Raw genomic sequence first — 18,216 nt, forward strand, 5'->3', positions numbered from 1 at the left:
TCCCAGGGGCACTCTACCACTGAGCTCCATCCATAGTCCTTTTAAATTTTCATTTAAGATAGTCTCACTAAACTGCCCAGGCTGGTCTTGAGCTTGTGATCCTCCTGCCTCAGTTTCCTGACTTTCTGGAATTATAGATATACTGGTGCCCAGAGGTACATATCTTTTTATTTTAGAGTTCATATGTTTCTGCTCCCACACCCACTAATCTATGTCTGTTGTATTTGTGTGCCTGCAGTTCAATGACCTAAGGGGGGTCTAATGAGACATTATTTCCCTCAAGGAAGAGCTTTTATGCCAAACTATTTTTGCCAATACATACTTTAAATCACCAACCATTCCCACCTGCACATTAGCTGCCCTTAATTTAGGTACCTGACCTTGGCTTCATCATTTGTGACCAAGGTGAAGGGTGAAAATACAGCCACTTCACTGGAACTATTTATGGCACTTTTGGTCACCATGGACTGGAGTTGTTAACAGACATTCTCAAAGGTAAAAGACTCAAATAAGCATTTATTGAAAAGATAAAGCTAGGAGATTTAACACAAACACTCCTCCCCCCCACACACACACTCATCATGAACAACACATTATAACAGATTAATGACTAAGCTTACAAAATCTTATAGTTTATTGAATCGTAGTGTGATTTAAGTGAATTTCCTATAGGATCCTCATTGGTTAATTTCCTTTTAAACGGGAAAGGTTTTTTGTTGTTTTTGTTTCTATGAACTACAGACAGATAAGAGAAAGAGAAGACTTCAGGGGTTAAGAGATCCAGGTCAAGGTTACTCAGCCATGAAATAAGAATCCAGGACTCCAGGAAGTGAGGTCTTCTATTTTACACTTAGTTCACATCTTAACCGCATTTTTACATTTTGTCTTCTTTTATTTTCTAAAAATAAGAGTAAAATGAAATAAGAAAAAGAATCTCATTAGCATGAGTTCTCAAATTCTCTATTTAAATCCTCCCCTCTTAGCTTTAGTTCAGTTAATATTTGGGTGGCCATGGTCCCTGACTTCATTCATTTAAGTCCTGTTGGATTTAAACTGTTTTCTGAGGTCAGATCTGGATTAGCAATTTTGGTCATGTGTTTTACTAGATACATAAACATTTAGTAAATCTGAATCTGCTATAGAAAACACAGCAAAACATGTTCTCATGATAATCTTTAGTGAAACACCAATTAAACCAAGAGAAGATACGGAAGTTATCCTCATTCATTCATTCATTTATTTATTTTGCCAATTTACTATGACTTACTATAAACTTAAAAGGGTTATAAATTCACACAAAGCCAAGCAAGAATGACAAGGTTTAATACTTCTTTTCCTACTGGATTAAAATTTTAACTTGCCACAGGCATATATATAGTTCACATTCTTGATTATTACTCCCTTCATATAACTTATTTTTCCTTACACAGCTGCTAAGACCTTACTACCTCTGCAAAAAAAAGGCAATGACATTTTACCCCTTTCTTAATTCAGTGTTAACCATACTTATTCTTCATTTTCACTTTTTTTCTCAGCTACTTGAATCATTCATATGCCAGATTCCTATGGAAGAGGAGAATATATTGTTTTTCATGCCTAACAAATAATTTTATTAAAACTATCTGGCTTGAACACTGAACCATTTTTTAGCAGGAAGACAACCCGGACCTAAGCCTATTACAAAGACGATTTTGAGAAAATTGAGAAGCACATAATGCAAGAAACCTCACATTGATGCCAGACTGAATTGGATAACTTATCCAATTCATAAAATCACAACCAATGATCTCATCTTATCCTCAGCATTTTTCTCCACTCCAGTTGGCCTGAAGAATCCTTCTGCTTGAAGGAGATGAACGGAGCTAAAAGAATGGCAAAGCACTGACAGGACACAGCATATTCTGATTTAGACAAAACTGCTCTGGGGAAACTATAAAAGATTGCAAATAGTGACCAATCCTAGGATAAATTAATGAAATAAAAGGAATCATATTATCCTAGTCAAAGAGCAGCTTTTAAGAACATGCATGTGTTTTAAGTTAAATTCTCCCTGAGCACTTTCAGTGGCTAAAACCTCAGTGTATTAAGTGACAACAGGTAGGTGGGGGAACTGTTTATTCTAAACTTAGACATACTGAGGAAAGACAGATCAATCTGATAAAGGCATCACTATTTCTAATCGGACTGATGGGAAAATGCAGTATTGGATGTAGGAGGCAGTGATGTCAGGTGAATTATAGCGAAGTGATGAACTACCTTGAAGCTCAAGCAATCAAATAGATAGCTCTAAAAATTACTATAGCATCTTTATTCAACAGTTTGGTGCAAGTGTCCTCATCTTGGCCTTCTTTATAAAAAAACAGAAGCACTCTGTTGTACTTGGTGAAATTAAATCTTAATAGGAGAGCCTCAGCTAAGGCTGTTGCCCTTCACTTACTAAAATTAAACACCAGGCATTCATTTCCTATCTAAGAGGAAGAGATGACATTTTGATAATATCGTCAATTCACAAAGACTTTAACATCCAAGAGAGGAGTTTGAAAACATTTTTAAGAATTCTGTCACATATTTGTATCTTTGCATTGCATGCTCTTTTTAATTGAAAATAATGTACAACACTTGTTACTCATCCTTGTCTTTTGGATAAATAATTTAGCAAGTAATTACTTTGTCTTCAGAAAAAAGATAATTATTTCTAAATTATTATGATTAAATAGAATAAAGTCAAGATGCTTTTTAATTGATAAAGTACAACAAATAATCCCTATTGGAGAATCTTAATACTTTGCTTTTGTCTGATTACATAAAAACCTCCCAAAATGGAAATACTTAGACATATACTCAAAAAAGTTTCCATAATCTCATCATTCAGAGATTACTGTCATTATATTTTCAAAACACATAGATATATACATAGAGATATGTATATGGAAGTGCATTTTGATGCACACAGACATATACATGTATATTCACATGCATACACATACTTTTAAAAATGAAATCAAACTACAGGGGCTTCTTATATAGCCTTCTTAGAAATACATGATAGGCATTTTTTTCAAATGAATAGGTAAACATCTATGCTAACATTTTTAACATCTACATAGAATTGCATTGTGTGTGTTTTTCATTTAACTTAGCATATTTTAATTAGTGGTGAGGTTGTTTTCAGTCTCTCACCATTGATTGCTATTATTTGATTTAAAATGTAAAGTCACACACAGATATGAAACATTTTCTTTAGGCTACATCATACTGTGGCTCAAAAATACAAGACAAGGGGTTGGGGTTATAGCTCAGTGGTAGAGCACTTGCCTCTGTATGTGAAGCACTGGGTTTGAACCTCGGCACCATATAAAAATAAATTAAATAAAGATATTGTGTCTACTTAAAATAAAAATACAAGACAGATGCTCCAATGGGGAAAGATAATTGACCAATGTTCGAAACAACAATTTCACTTGGTTTACACATTTTTCTATTAGCTCAGAATATTTTATATTTTCCCTCATGTATTCCTTTGGAGTAGTTAAGAGGCAGATATAGGTATGCAATTTAATAAATTAATCTCCAAGTTGAAACCTTCACAGTTATATATGAAGTACAGGAGACTTATTAGTACTAAATTGAAGGAACTTACATTCCATAAATCTACTCTGTGCCTCTTCCAATAGACCAGTCCTTTCCCCTTGGTTTTTCGTTTGGGAGAAGACTGAGGAATGATAAACAGCATGATTTCTCATTCCTGCCCCTTACCTTTAACTGTAGTGATCTTGATGTCTTCATCTAATACCACCTTTAAATTTTATTAAAATGTACCAAATTAGTCTCACTTAATTGTGATCATTTCTTTATTCTAAAATACCTTAGAAATTAAATATGGCAATCAGTGAGAGCTCATTTTGTTCTTGAATTTTCAGTGGTTATCTCTGATCTTGTCAATTCTGTAAACTTTGATAATTGAAGACCCTAGACTCCATTTCTGTGCTGTCCCCTAAGATGACTTGTACTTCAAATAATGCACACACTGAGTATGGTATATTAAATGATACTGTGTTCATACAATACTGAGAAGTATTGTAACTTTTGATGACCATGGTATTTTTTCATTGTATTGTGTAAAACTATTTAATATATTATGTAATTTAAGGATAAAGAGTGCTTCATATTTTTGTTAGTTCTATTAATGTATTTTTGGTCTATATTGGAGAAGAAATTTGACAAACAGAATCCATTATTTTTAAATGTTGAAAATCATTAGATTATAATAAAAGGAATTTATGGAGTCTTATAATATTTGAATGTTATTATAGCACTACTTAAAAAATGCTCAACGGTTAAGTCAATGTCATTTGATTTTTAAATTTGTTTAGTGTACTTTTTGTGAAGAGTTTCTTAGAAAAAAAAACATATACCTTTATACAATTTGTCCAGCTCTTGAATATAATTTTCCATACTTTGAGAAGAGATAAAATGATGGTAATACAGTTTGGAAATCCTAGGTGGAAAAAGATCAAAGATTATCATAGAGATCTGATTTTGTATTGTCTGTATAATCATTACTATTTAGATTACATTAACTTGCCAGATAGATGTCATTTAACTGCTCTTCAAATATCCCATTATAGCTCAAAACAAAATTAGCAGGTATTTGTTGAAAGTTTTATTGACTGAAAGTTGTATATATTGATGCTTTCTTTTTTTTTTTTAGGAGAGTGAGAGAGGAGAGAGAGAGAGAGAGAGAGAGAGAGAGAGAGAGAGAGAGAGAGAATTTTTAATATTTATTTTTTAGTTCTCAGCGGACACAACATCTTTGTTGGTATGTGGTGCTGAGGATCGAACCCAGGCCGCACGCATGCCAGGCGAGCGCGCTACCACTGAGCCACATCTCCAGCCCCATATTGATGCTTTCTTAAGCACATAGTTTTAAAAAGTCATGGACAATGGCACACAGAGTAGCTCTGAGCAATGCAAACATCAGACATAGCCACTGTCTTCAAGTAGCTCACAATATAATTTTTTACCTTGGCTTTATAGGGGTCAGCACTTTGGTTTGTGTAAAATGTCTGTTGACTGAATGAATAAAAAGGGAATAGTGACACATCCAAATAACTATAATAAAGGACAGAGTATTACATAGTACAGTATTGATTCAAGTGAATGCCAAAGGAGTTTAGAAGGAACTAGGGAAAAATCATTTTTGTTTCATAACCAAAGAAGCAGCATTGGAATGAGGATAGAAATGGATGCTTTTCATGCATGGTAAACAGGTAAAGTCATTAAAGAAGTAGTTACTAAGTCAACAGTGAATACTATAAATAAATGAGTAGATTATACAGAGGAAAGGGGGCCATTCATTAATGGAGCAAATTTTAATTAAAAAAATTTTCCCCTTTAGGAAAGTCTAAAAGAGAAGAACCTGTACTTTGGGCTCAGCTCTTTAAAGAATCCAAAATTTATAAACACACACACAAAGTAAGTTTACTAATGAACATGCAGGCATATGGGTACCTCCATGATTGGAAATCTGGCTCTCTACTCTGGAATAATAAAGGCCCTGACTCTAAATATCTGCTTTTATAATTTATACTTTTCAGCCCCCAAGGAAAAGTTCTACACCTATTGTTCTGACTGTCATGCCCATGTGACATGAAGCATGATATGCTGAGGTAGACAATGGCAGTCAAAATGAGCAACAGAAATGCTTAGATAAAAGACAAATTATTAATTTGAGTAAAATCCCTCCTCTTGGATATAAAGAATGCAACGAAATTTCATTTAAGAAGTATCATTCCTATTGTGCTTAGTATTCATATTCTTTCTTTCTTTCTGTTCCAAATTATGGAAGTAATCAGAAACCAACATAATATTTGCAATACATACACATGACATCTGAGGAACATTTTGCAATAGTAAATAATTCACAGCATTCTTAAAATTGAGTATATGAAGTTTAGGCATCCCTGTGTAGCATGACAGTGATTTTTTTTATGTTGGCAACTTGATGAAACTGAAACCTGAAAATGTGAATAGTCATTTTTTAAATTAAAATATATGATAATATTGTATTTTATTTTCAAAAAGATGGGCCTGCCTTGCAAGAAATATTGAAAGAAGTTTTCAGAGAAAAGGAAAATCATATAGGTTAGAAATTCAACTGTACATAAAGAAATTAATAAAGAAATAGAGTGCTAAGGAAGAAATTTTAAAAATCTTATTTTTTTATTTGGCCTAAGAATAGTCTTTTTTTGGGGGGAGGGGGTTGCCACTGAGTCACATCCTCAAAACTATTTTTTTTGTATTTTATTTAGAGACAGGGTCTCACTGAGTTGCTAAGTGCCTCACTTTTGCTGAGGCTGGCTTTGAACTCGCCATCCTCCTGTCTCAGCCTCCCTAACTGCTAGGATTACAGGCATGAGCCACCACACCCTGCTATAATAGCAGTCTTTGTTTAAAACAATCATAACAATGTTTCAGTGATTATAGCTTGTAGATAAGATAAATGAGTGACAGCAAATTTACATATAAGGGTTTGAAGGGAGAAGCTGAGAATAATCTTTCAGAATATTGTACTATCCATAAGAGAGATAGTGGTATTTGAAAGTGGACTTGGATTTGTTGGAAACTTATACTTCAAATTCTAATGTGACTACATAAAAAAACACTTTTTAAAAAAGGTAACTGATGAGCTGGGGTTGTAGTTCAGTGGTAGAGTGCTTGCTTTGCATGTGGAAGGCACTGGGTTTGATCCTCAGCACACATAAAAATAAAGGTATAGTGTCCATCTACAACTAAAAAAAATTTAAAAAGGATAATTGATATGTTAACAGTAAAGAATAAATGAAGCATATAGAGTGGTTATTTAAAATCAGAGGAGCTTGAAAGAGTGGAAGACAAACCAAAACTAAAAACAAATGCAATGAAAGGAAAATAGACATGATCATAGACACTAATCCAGTCATATTCATAATCATTTTAAATGTGAATGGTTTAAATATCCCAATTAAAGTCAAGGGATAAAAAGAACACCCAGCAATATGTTACCTGCACAAAACCTACTTTAATTATCAAAACACAGAATGAAAGTAAGAAATGGAAAAAGATTTGCCATACTGACATTAGTCAAAAGAGAGCTTCTGAAATATCTATATCACTTTCAGACAAAACAGACTTCAGAATAAGGGAAACCATCATGGATAAAGAGAATATTACATAATGATAAAATGGTCAAGTCTCCAAGAAGATATATCAATCCTCACCATATATATGCCCAGCAAAGAAGCATCAAAATGCATAAGGCAAAAATGGATAGAACTGGGCTGGGGTTGTGTGTGGCTCAGTGGTACAGCACTTGCCTAGAAGAACTGGGTTTGAATCTCAGCAACATATATAAATAAATGAATAAAATGAAGGTCCATCAACAACTAAAATTTTTTTTAAAAATGATAGAACTGCGGGGAGAAATAGAAAAACCCTGCCTATTGTACTTGAAGACTTCAACACCACTTTATCAGTAACTGACAGATCCAGCATGTAGAAATCAGCAAGGGTATAATTAAATTGAAGAACATTATCAATCAGCTGAATAAAATTGACATCTATATACTACTTTATCCAACGATAACAGAATACATATTCTTGAAATCACATGGAACATTCACCAAGACAGACCATATGTTCTGCCATAAAACAGACCTAACAAATTTAAAATAGAAATCATGTGAAGTATGCTCTCAGAACACAACAGAACTAAACTAGAAATCCATAACAGAAAGGTTGGTGGAGACCCCCCAAACAAATGAAGATTAAATAATACACTTCTAAATAACACATGAGGTCTCAGGGGAAATTAAAAAAGAGTTCCAGGAAGGGGTCAAGATGGTGGAGTAGAGAAGATTACTTTCCAAACTGCTCCATGGCATGGGACCAGGAAAGAAGAAGCTTCTTTTTGAGGTCAGTAAAAAAAGAAAAGAAAAGAAAGAAATCCTACTGGGATTTAATACTGGACTCTCAGAATGGTCTAAGGGCTCAGAAGGTTGGATAGCATTAAAAAAAAAAGAAAGAAGAAAAAACAAACACTGCCAGCACTGGCAGCTGCTAATGTGGATCCACCATGGGCAGAGAAAGAGAATAGGAGAGCTTGCATTTTGGGTGGCACCAAGGTGTGTCTTGAAGCAGAGAGGTTGAGTACAGTGATTGGGGACATTGTTGAGCTGATCCAGTGGGTGAGCTGCACCTTGTTTTCATGTGACCTGTGGAGAGCAGGGTCACCTTCCATCTTTTTCTGCTGAGCTAACTTGGGATACCTGGTGGCTGTGGGTCTCAACCCAGGTGTGCCCAGACCTGTGTAATTTGCACTGGGTCTGAAAAACTGACCTGGCAGAGCCATGCCACTTACCCTAGTGTGTTAATTAGAAAACCAGGTGAAATTCAGGCATAAAAACTGTTGCACCCAGGGGAATTTGAGACACTTAGACCTGAGAGACGCTGGGTGTCTCTCACTCTTGGAGTCTCAAGGTCGTCAGACCAGTTGTGGACAACCAAGGACTTGATGGCAGGTGGAACTGGTGAATGTGCACTTTGGGACTCAGCCCAGGAGGCCACAATATGGGAGCTGTGGGAGGCAGAGTGGGCAAAGGACTGGGGTCCTCCACCACTCAAGTGGAACCCAGGGAAGATTCAAGAGATACAGATGCCCAAGAAGCAGATCAAAAGCAGCCAGGCTGTGGAGGTGTGCTTATTTAAAAGCTTCACCAAACATCATACCACAAAGCACCTGGGACCCAACCCCGCATATAGGAGCTGAGCCTCTGGGAACTCTTGTCACAGAATTGTACAGTGACCCCCTCAATGTGATTGTAATAGACAACACGTTCCAACCTGCCTCACCTCATACTGCTGAGAAGGGAACCTAAGTATAGGCAACAATGATGGGCTCTACAAAAAGAGGGAATGGACAGCTCCCAACTACTACTCTTGCGTACCTCAAGAAAAAAATGGAAAAAAAGACAATTGGGAACTGACAAGCAACATATAATATTATAGACAATTTTTGACAATTGCAATGGAAATAATTCCTTAATCTTCCATCAAGACCTTTTTTTAAAAAAAAAAAAAACTTTTGTGTGCTGAATGGTTCATGGACATTTGTTTATACACATATGTCTTTCACTCTTATTTCTAGCATTTCTTGAAGGCAGTTATTTTCTTGACTCTATATTTTGAGAACTAGGGTTTTTCATTAGTATACATTGGTTTTGGTTTTTATGTATTTTTTGTTATTATTGTCTTATATTGTTTTTCTCCTATTTTCCTTGATTTCCTTCCTCTCTTTTCTTTCATGAACAGCCAAATTCTATTGTTCTCTATTTCACTCTTCCTTTAGTAGAACTCTACTACTACACTTTCATTTATTACACCCTACATCTCCTCTGCATTTTCCCTCCTCACCTTTTGGAAATAGCAAACCCTTTTGTAAACATAATATTTTTAGTGTTAGCAATTTCCCATCATACTGTTTCTGTTTATAGCGCCAATTAACTATATATAACCAAAATATCAACTAAGTATTTAGTTTAATGCTGAATATTGATTGCATTGGTTGTTATTATTTGTCTCTCCCTAAAATTTGAGGTACTAGAAATCTTCAAGAACACTATTAATTCATAGAGTTGAAGCTCTGACACCTCTTACTGGTAGACATACAAACAATATGAAAAAGCATGGAAACAAGCTACCTCAAACAAACAAAAATAACTCAGTAAGAGATACAATGATATCAAAGTGGAGGGAACATCAGAGAAGGAATTTAGAAAGTTCATAGTTAAACTGATCTGTGAGATAAAAGATGATGTAAGGATTGAAATCAGAGAGATTATCTAAGAAGTGAATGATCGCTTTAGTAAGGAGATAGAAATCCTGAAGAAGAATCAACTAGAAATTCTCAAAATGAAGTAATCTATAAACCAAATTAAAAACTCAAGGGAAAGCATCATCAGCAGACAAGACTACTTGGAAGATAGAGTTTTAGGCAATAAATACAACATATATAATCTGTAAAGTTGACCATGTAGAAAAGATGTTAAGAGAACATGAACAGAACTTCCAAAAAATATGGATAACCTAAAAAGACTAAATTTAAGATTTATTGAGATAGATGAAGTCTTGGAGATACAAAAAAAGGAATGCACAATCTTTTCAATGAAATAATATCATAAAAATTTTCCAAACCATAAGAATGAAATGGAAAATCAAATACAGGAGTCTTATCGGACTGCAGATATAGAAAATTACCACATACCTACACCATGCATGTCATTATGAAATTTTGAAGGTTGTTAGAGAAAAATGACAAGTCACATTTAGAAGGAATTTAGATTTCACTTTTTCATCCCAGATCCTAAAAGTAGGAGGTCTTGGAATAACATATACTAAGCCCTGAAAGAAAATGGATGACAACAAAAAATAATACATCCGGAAAAAATAAATCTTCAGATTAGATGATAAAAACCTTCCATGAAAAACAAAAGTTAATAGAATTCACAATTAGAAAGCTTACACTAAAACATATTCAATAAAATATTTCATGAATAAGAAATGAATATTAAAATTGAGAAGCAGCAAAGGGAGGAACTACACTAGAAGGAGAGTCAATCAAAGGAGAAACTAATTCAAATTAACAACCAGAAATAAATCAAAATGACAGGGAATAAAAATTATTTCTTACTAATAACACTAACTGTAAATGGCCTATATTCATCAATTAAAAGCAGATTGAATTAAAAATAAAACTGAAGAATGTGCTATCTCCAAGAGACTCACCTGTTAGGCAAAGACATCCAAAGACCAAAGGTAAAAGGGTTGGGAAAATCATAGCATTTACATGGACCTTGTAAGCAAGCATTTCTATCCTCATATCAGATAAAGTGGACTTCAAACAATAGTTAATCAGAAGGGACCAAGAATGTCATTTCATACTGCTTAGGGGAATTATATGTCTACAAGATATAATTATTATACATGTTTATGCCCAAATAATGGAGCATCTATGTGTGACAAACAAACCCTTCTCAATTTCAAAAATCAAATAGACCACAACACAATAATACTGGGTTACCTTAACATGTCTCTCTCATCGCTGGATAGATCTCCCAAACAACAACTAAACCAAGAGGCTACAGAACTAAAATATACAATTAATAATTTACATTTAATAGACATATATAAAGTATTTCATTCATCAATAACTGAATACACTTTCTTCTCACCACTGCTGAGGGCCATTACCAAGTAGGTATTGACGCATCGTAATCCTTGCCAGTGTACCCCATGTTAAATGGACTTGCCTTGGAAATTTGCTGCGACCTTGCTTGTGTGTTTGAGAAAGATGACCCTGCTCAAGGTGATCGAGGGTGGATCCAGGTTTGAGGAAGTATCCTGCAGGTTTGAGGAAGTATCCCGGTCCTTGGGCTTAGGGTGTTCCCGGTTTAAGGCGTTTCCCGGTTTAAGAATATGGGTTTTAGGGAAGTTGAGGTTGAAGATTATTGCTGCTGGGATTAGGGTGTTCCTGTTGCTTGTTCCCGTTGAGTTCTCGTGAGATTCAAATGGGATTTTGGAAAAAGCCTCGTGGAGTAGGTGAAGTGGGCGGCAGAACGAGACTGCCCCTGAACGTGTGTGGAGGCTGGTGTGAGATCCGGAATAAAGAATTGCTGTTTGAACCTACAGAGCTGTGTGGTGGCTCGTGATTCTGTGCCAAGCCGAGTCATTGGCACTTGGCTTCGGCACACCACCACATGGATCATTTTCTAAAATAGAACACATCCTAGGCCACATAGCAATGCTTAGTCAATATACATTTTTTAAAATGTAGATAATACCTTGCATTCTATCAGATCATAATGGAATGATATTATAAAACAATGTTATAATAAAAAATAGAAGTTAACACATGAAGACTAAATAATATATTACTGAATGATCAATGGACAACTGAGCAAATCAGGGATAAAATAAATACTTAAGAGATAAATGAGAATAGTGACACAATAAATCAAAATCTCTTAAACAGTATGAAGGTGGTTATAAGAGGTTATTTATAGCACTGAGCTCATTCATTAAAAGAATAGAAAGTTACTAAATAAATAACCTAACATTACATCTCAAGGCCCTGGAAAAAGAAGAACAAATCAACACTAAAAGCATAGATTAAAGGAAATAATTAAAATCAGAGCTGAAATCAATAAAATTGAACAAACAAAAAAGAATAAAAAACCCAATGAAACAAAAAGTTGGTTCTTTGGAAAAAAGAAATTCATAAAACCTGAGGCATGCTAACAAAGAGAAAGAGGGAAAAAACTCAAATTTCTAAAATTCATGATGAAAAAAAATATCACCATGGACACCACTGAAATACAGAGGATGATCAGAAACTATTTTGAAAACTTATCCTACTAAAAAAAGGGAAAATCTTTAAGACATCAACAAATTTCTAGAGAAATAGGACATACCCAAAAGACATAGAAAATTTAAACATAAATTCAAGTAATGAAATTAAAGATGTCACCAAAGATCTACCACAAAAAAATGCCCAGGACCAGATAAATTCTCAGTTGAGTTCTACCAGACCTTCAAAGAAGAACTAATACCAATCATCCTCAAACTATTCCAAGAAACAAAACAAAACAAAAAGGAGAGAAACCCTCCAATCTCATTCTATGAAGCTAGTATTAATCTGATCCTAAAACCATACAAAGGTACATCAAAGAAAAAAAACTTCAGACATATATCTTTGATGAACATAGATGCAAAAAGTCTTAATAAAATGTTAGCAAAACACATACAAAAGCATACATTAAAAAATAGTGCATCGTGATCAAGTGGGTTGTATTGCAGGGATGTAAGTTTTGTTAAACATATGGAAATCAATAAATGTAATTAATTTATCACATCAATGGACATAAAGACAAGAATCACATGATTCTCTCAATAGAGGAAGAAAAAGCATTAGATAAAATGCAGCATCCATTCATGTTCAAAACACTAGAAAACCTAGGAATTGTAGGAATATACCTCAACATTATAAAAGCTATATATGCTGACTCAAAGGTTAACATAATTTTAAATGGAGAAAAACTGAAAGCATTCCCTCTAAAAACTGGAACAAGTCAGGGATGCTCTCTTCCATCACTTCTATTTAACACAGTTCTTGAACTTCAGTCAGAGCAATTGGGACAAAAAAATAAAGAAGTTAAAGAAATCCAAATAGGAAAAGCATAGCTCAAACTATCTCTATTTACTAACAACATAATCCTATATTTAGAAGACCCAAAAACTCCATCAGAAATCTTCCAGTACTCATAAATGAATTCAGCAAAGTAGCAGGATATAAAATTAGCACCCATAAATAAACTGTGTTCCTATACAACAATGATGACTCAGCTGAACGAGAAATTAAGAAAACCATCCCATTCAAAATAGACTCAATAAAATAAAATAAAATATCTGGGAATCAATCTAACAAAAAAGGCAAAAGCCCTCTACAATTAAAACTACAGAACACTACAGAAAGAAACTGAAGAAGACCTGGAAAGATCTCCCACACTCTTGGATAGGCAGAATTAATATTAACAAAATGGCCATACTCCCAAAAGTGCTAAATAGATTAAATGCAATTTCTATTAAGATTCTGATGACATTTTTCATGGAAATAGAAAAAGAAGTCATGAAATTCATTAGGAAAAATAGGAGGCCCAGAATAGCAAAGCAATTCTCAGCAAGAAAAGTAAAGCAGAAAGCATCACAATACCAGACCTTAAACTATACTACAGAGCTATAGTAATAAGACCGACATGAAGATCAATAGTATAGAATACAAGACACAGATACAATCCCACATAAATATAATTATCTCATCCTAGACAAAGAGGCTATATACATACACTGAAGAAAAATAGCCTTTTCAACAAATGGTGCCGGGAAAACTGGAAAGCCATATGTAGCAGAATGAAATTTAACCCCTTTGTCTCACCCTACACAAAACTCAATTAAAAGTGGATCAAAGACCTAGACATTAGACCATAAACCTATATCTACCTGAAGAAATTAAAGGTTCAACACTCCATCATGTTGGCTTAGGAACTGACTTCCTCAACAATACTCCTAAAGCACAGAAGTAAAATCAGGAATCAATAAGTGGGATGTTATTAAACTAAAAAGCTTCTTCATGGCAAAGGAAATAATCAAGAGCATGAAAAGAGAGCCTACAGAATGGGAGAAAATCTTTGCCACCTGCACCTCAGATAGACCATTAATTAATCTCCAGGATATATAAAGAACCGAAAACACTTAATGTCAAAAAAAAAACCCATTCAATAAATGGGCAAAGGAACTGAACAGACACTTCACAGAAGAAATATGAATGGTCAACAGATATATGAAAAAATGTTCAACATCACTAGTAATTAGAGAAATGCAAATTAAAAGTACACTGAGATTTTATCTGACCCCAGTCAGAATGGCAATTATCAATAGTACAAATAACAATAAATGTTGAAAAGGATGTGGGGAAAATGTTACACTCATACATAGCTGATAGGACTGCAAATTGGTATAACCACTGTGGATAGCAGTATGGAAATTCTTCAGAAAACTTGGAATGGAAACACCATTTGACCCAGTTATCCCACTCCTTAGTATACACCCAAAGGACTTAAAAACATCATAGTACAGCAAAGCAGCCACATCAATGTTTATAGCACTCAATTCACAACAGCTAAGGTATGCGACCAACTTAGCTGCCCTACAACAGATGGATGGATATATATACATATATGAAATATTATTCAGCCATAATGAAGAATACCTTTATGACATTTGCTGAAACACGAATGAATCTAGAGACTCTGAGAGAAATAAGCCAGTACCAAAAAACCCAAAGGTCTTTGTTCTCTTTGATATGTGAATCTAACACACAATAAGAAGGGAGGGGAAGAATAGAGATTCAGTAGATTAGACAAAGGGGATTGAAGGGAAGGGAAGGTTTGGGCAGGAATAGAAAAGGCAGTGGAATGAATCTGACATAACTTTCCTGTGTACATATATGAATACACCACAGTGAATCTCTACATCATGTATAACCAATCTAGTTAGAATAAAATGTACTCCATGTTTGTATAAATGTCAAGTTATACTCTCATGTATAACTAAAAACAACTACAACAACAACAAAAAGAAACAAAAGGCCCAAATTTTTTAAAAAGTCTCAAGATAAATTAAAATGATAATCTGTTTCCACTTTCAGAAAGTATAAATTAAAGACTAAATTAAATCCAAATTAAGTAGAAGTTAGAAATAATAAATTCAAGAAGAAATCAATGAAATTGAAAACAGAGAATATCAACAAAATCAAAAGATGTTTCCTTAAAAACATCAATAAAACTGATAAATTCCTAACCAGAGTAATTAAATTTTAAAAAGAACACATAAATTACTAATACAGCAATGGAAGACAAAATATCACTTGTGATTTCATAAATATTAAAAGCATAATAAAGGAATATTTTGAAAAATTTTGAGAGAACAAATTGGATAACTTGGTGAAATGGACCAATCCTTTAAAACACAATCTATTTAAACTTACACAAGGAGAAACATATAATTTATTATGTTTCAGATTTTGAAAACTGAACCAATAATTAATAACTTTCTCAAACATGCCAAGATAGTTTCACTGTTAAATTCTACCAAACAAGGAACAAATATAACAATTCTCCACAATTTGTTCCAGAAAATATGAGCACAAAAAATACTTCCTAACTTACTGTTTTGTAATCTGTAACATAGGGATATCTTCTTTGCCACATGGTTGTGAAGCTTAAGCAGGATGAATCATTTAGTTCCCAAGCACTAGTGTTTCCCCTCTCATTCCTTCAATGGCAGAATTCTACTCATATTGTATTTACTGTGTTCTTTCAATAACCAAGTGAGGTAAATTCCATAGATATTTGGACACATTTGTGATGAAACAATTTTGATCATACTATCAATTAAACTATTTTGGATAAGCATCCTAAGCATATGCCTAATCAATTGTATTTAATTATTTATGTGTAATACTGTAGCAGTATAGCAATTATATAATATACACAAGATAAAGGTAAATAGAAATAAAATCCTGGTATTTTCTTCCTTTAATCTTGTAAGTCTTCTTGTGTTCTTAATTTTGAACTTCTCCAATATAACGAAGCTTCATTTAATACTGTGTTATACTTTCAGCTGTGTATTCAATTAACATCTGGGCACCTACAGAGCTAGAATCCACCCAATGGCAAGGAGAAATTCTTGTCTAGCATCAGACAATAATGTGCAATTATATACTGATAAACAAGACCTGACTGTTAGAATACCTACTCTCTGCGCCTTGTAAAAATAAAATCTTTCAGACACTATCACTCTTAATTTTTAACCTGCAATCTCAGATACTACCTTAGCCTTAGTCATCCAGTAAGTATTAGCTAAGCTGTAAGAGTGAATATCCTGTTAGGACAGCTTTAGTTTGAGTAAAATCTGGTGCTGATTATCATTTCCTTAAAATTTGCCTCTGACCCAATACAATAATCATCCTGCCATGGGAAGCTATTTATTAACTCAAGAAAACCACCTGCACAACACTCATGCAGTGTCACTTTTTAAATGGGGGGTAGGGGATTACTTTTCTGAAAAATAACCTCATCAAGAAAAAACACTGGGGATGGCAATTCTAAATCCTGCCATAGCCCTTGCTTGCCAGAGAAGACAGCTTTTGCTATTAGGATGCCCAGCCAAACACAAATAATCTACTGCCAAAATGAGCTCCTTGGGACAATTTAGGAGTCTTTGGAAGTGAACGGCTCTTTGAGCTGGAATGCAGCCCAGGTCCATTTTCAAACCCAAGTCAAAATGACAAAGAGCAAATTTCCTGAGCCACTCACCCCTAAGTGTAAGATGACTTTAGGTTGGCAGCTGCACTGTTTATCTAGTTATTTAAGGCTTTTCACCAGATAGTCACAACTGAGTACTTAAAACAACCGGCTTCAATGTTGGTAAGCAGGATAGTGCTGATGCACCATATGAGACAAAACCTCTGGGATTATAGGAACAGGGTGAAAATCAAAGGTTACAACTATATTTTTCAGCTTAATTTTTTACATTTAGCCTCAAAATATAGCAAAAAAAATTCTTTTAGAGCTTAAAGAGGAGGATGGCAAGAACTTTTGGCTGAATATTAAATACTATTTTAATCAAAACATTTCCTGGATGGAACCTTAGATCAATCTGGCTAGCACTAGAATTTTCCATACTCTTCAAATACGAGTTAATAGGAAGGTTGAAACAATTGCTTGACACTTTTTCTGCTAGATCAAACTTTATTCTTAAAACCGAGAGAAAATCTGAATAAATACTCTTGCTTCATCAGCTTAATTTAGTTGATTGTTTTTTGTTGACTTCAAAAATAATTAATTTTGAGGTCACATCAGGGAAATTAGGTAAGCAGAGCTATTAGTGATTAGTTATTAAGGGCAATTATTAAGCAGAGTTATAAGCAGAGTTATTCCAATGTCCACTCCAAAAACTGAAATATTTCCTTTACCAGCTAGCAGATGCTATGTCTATGTCCCAATTGTACCTTTAATAATCTGGGTCACAAAATATTTGGGGGACAGAGAGAAATCAGGAGGGAGTATAAAGTGTGAAAAGTGAGTAATATATTGATTTCTTAGTTCTTTGAGGAGAGGGGCTATATCTGTCTTGTTCGTTGTATTCCTAGTAACATAACAGTGTCTGACACATAAAAAGAATCAATAAATCTTGATTGAATAGAAAAATAGAACTTTTCAGTGTGATCCTATTTTGCAAGGAAGAAAATGCCTAAATTCACCAGTAAATAGGCTATGATGATGTGTTCAGTGATACTTTATATAGAAGTATCTTTATAGAACATAGTTAACATCAAGCCTCATTATTCACAGATTGCCTAATTGTAAATTTGCTTACTTGCTAAAATTTATTCGTAACCACAAAATCAATACTCATAGTGCTTTCATAGTAATTTTCAGTGCTGGGACTGATACCCCAAAGTATGGCACCTTAATAGCTGAATGCTCTGAACTGAAGGAGAGGGGCTCAGAAACAAGATCTTTCTGACCTTTTGCCATTCTTTCTCCTGTCCCCTTTGATCCC

The 18,216-nt window shown here is 34.2% G+C and overlaps 1 protein-coding gene across 1 annotated transcript in view; it reads right to left on the minus strand.

Annotated features, from left to right (window-relative positions):
• Positions 1 to 845: 845 nt before the first annotated feature.
• The window catches only part of Spata17 (spermatogenesis associated 17), a 196,881-nt gene continuing 179,510 nt past the window's right edge, over positions 846 to 18,216 (minus strand). Inside the window, exons 10-11 of the mRNA XM_026388009.2 lie at positions 4,416 to 4,498; positions 846 to 898 (exon numbers count right to left, since the gene is read on the minus strand). Coding sequence (XP_026243794.2) covers positions 4,418 to 4,498 — 81 coding nt within the window. The 3' untranslated portion in view covers positions 846 to 898; positions 4,416 to 4,417. The remainder of the gene's footprint in view (positions 899 to 4,415; positions 4,499 to 18,216) is intronic.

The sequence above is a fragment of the Urocitellus parryii genome, chromosome 9 (assembly GCF_045843805.1).
Source record: "Urocitellus parryii isolate mUroPar1 chromosome 9, mUroPar1.hap1, whole genome shotgun sequence".
NCBI classification, from domain to species: domain Eukaryota; kingdom Metazoa; phylum Chordata; class Mammalia; order Rodentia; family Sciuridae; genus Urocitellus; species Urocitellus parryii.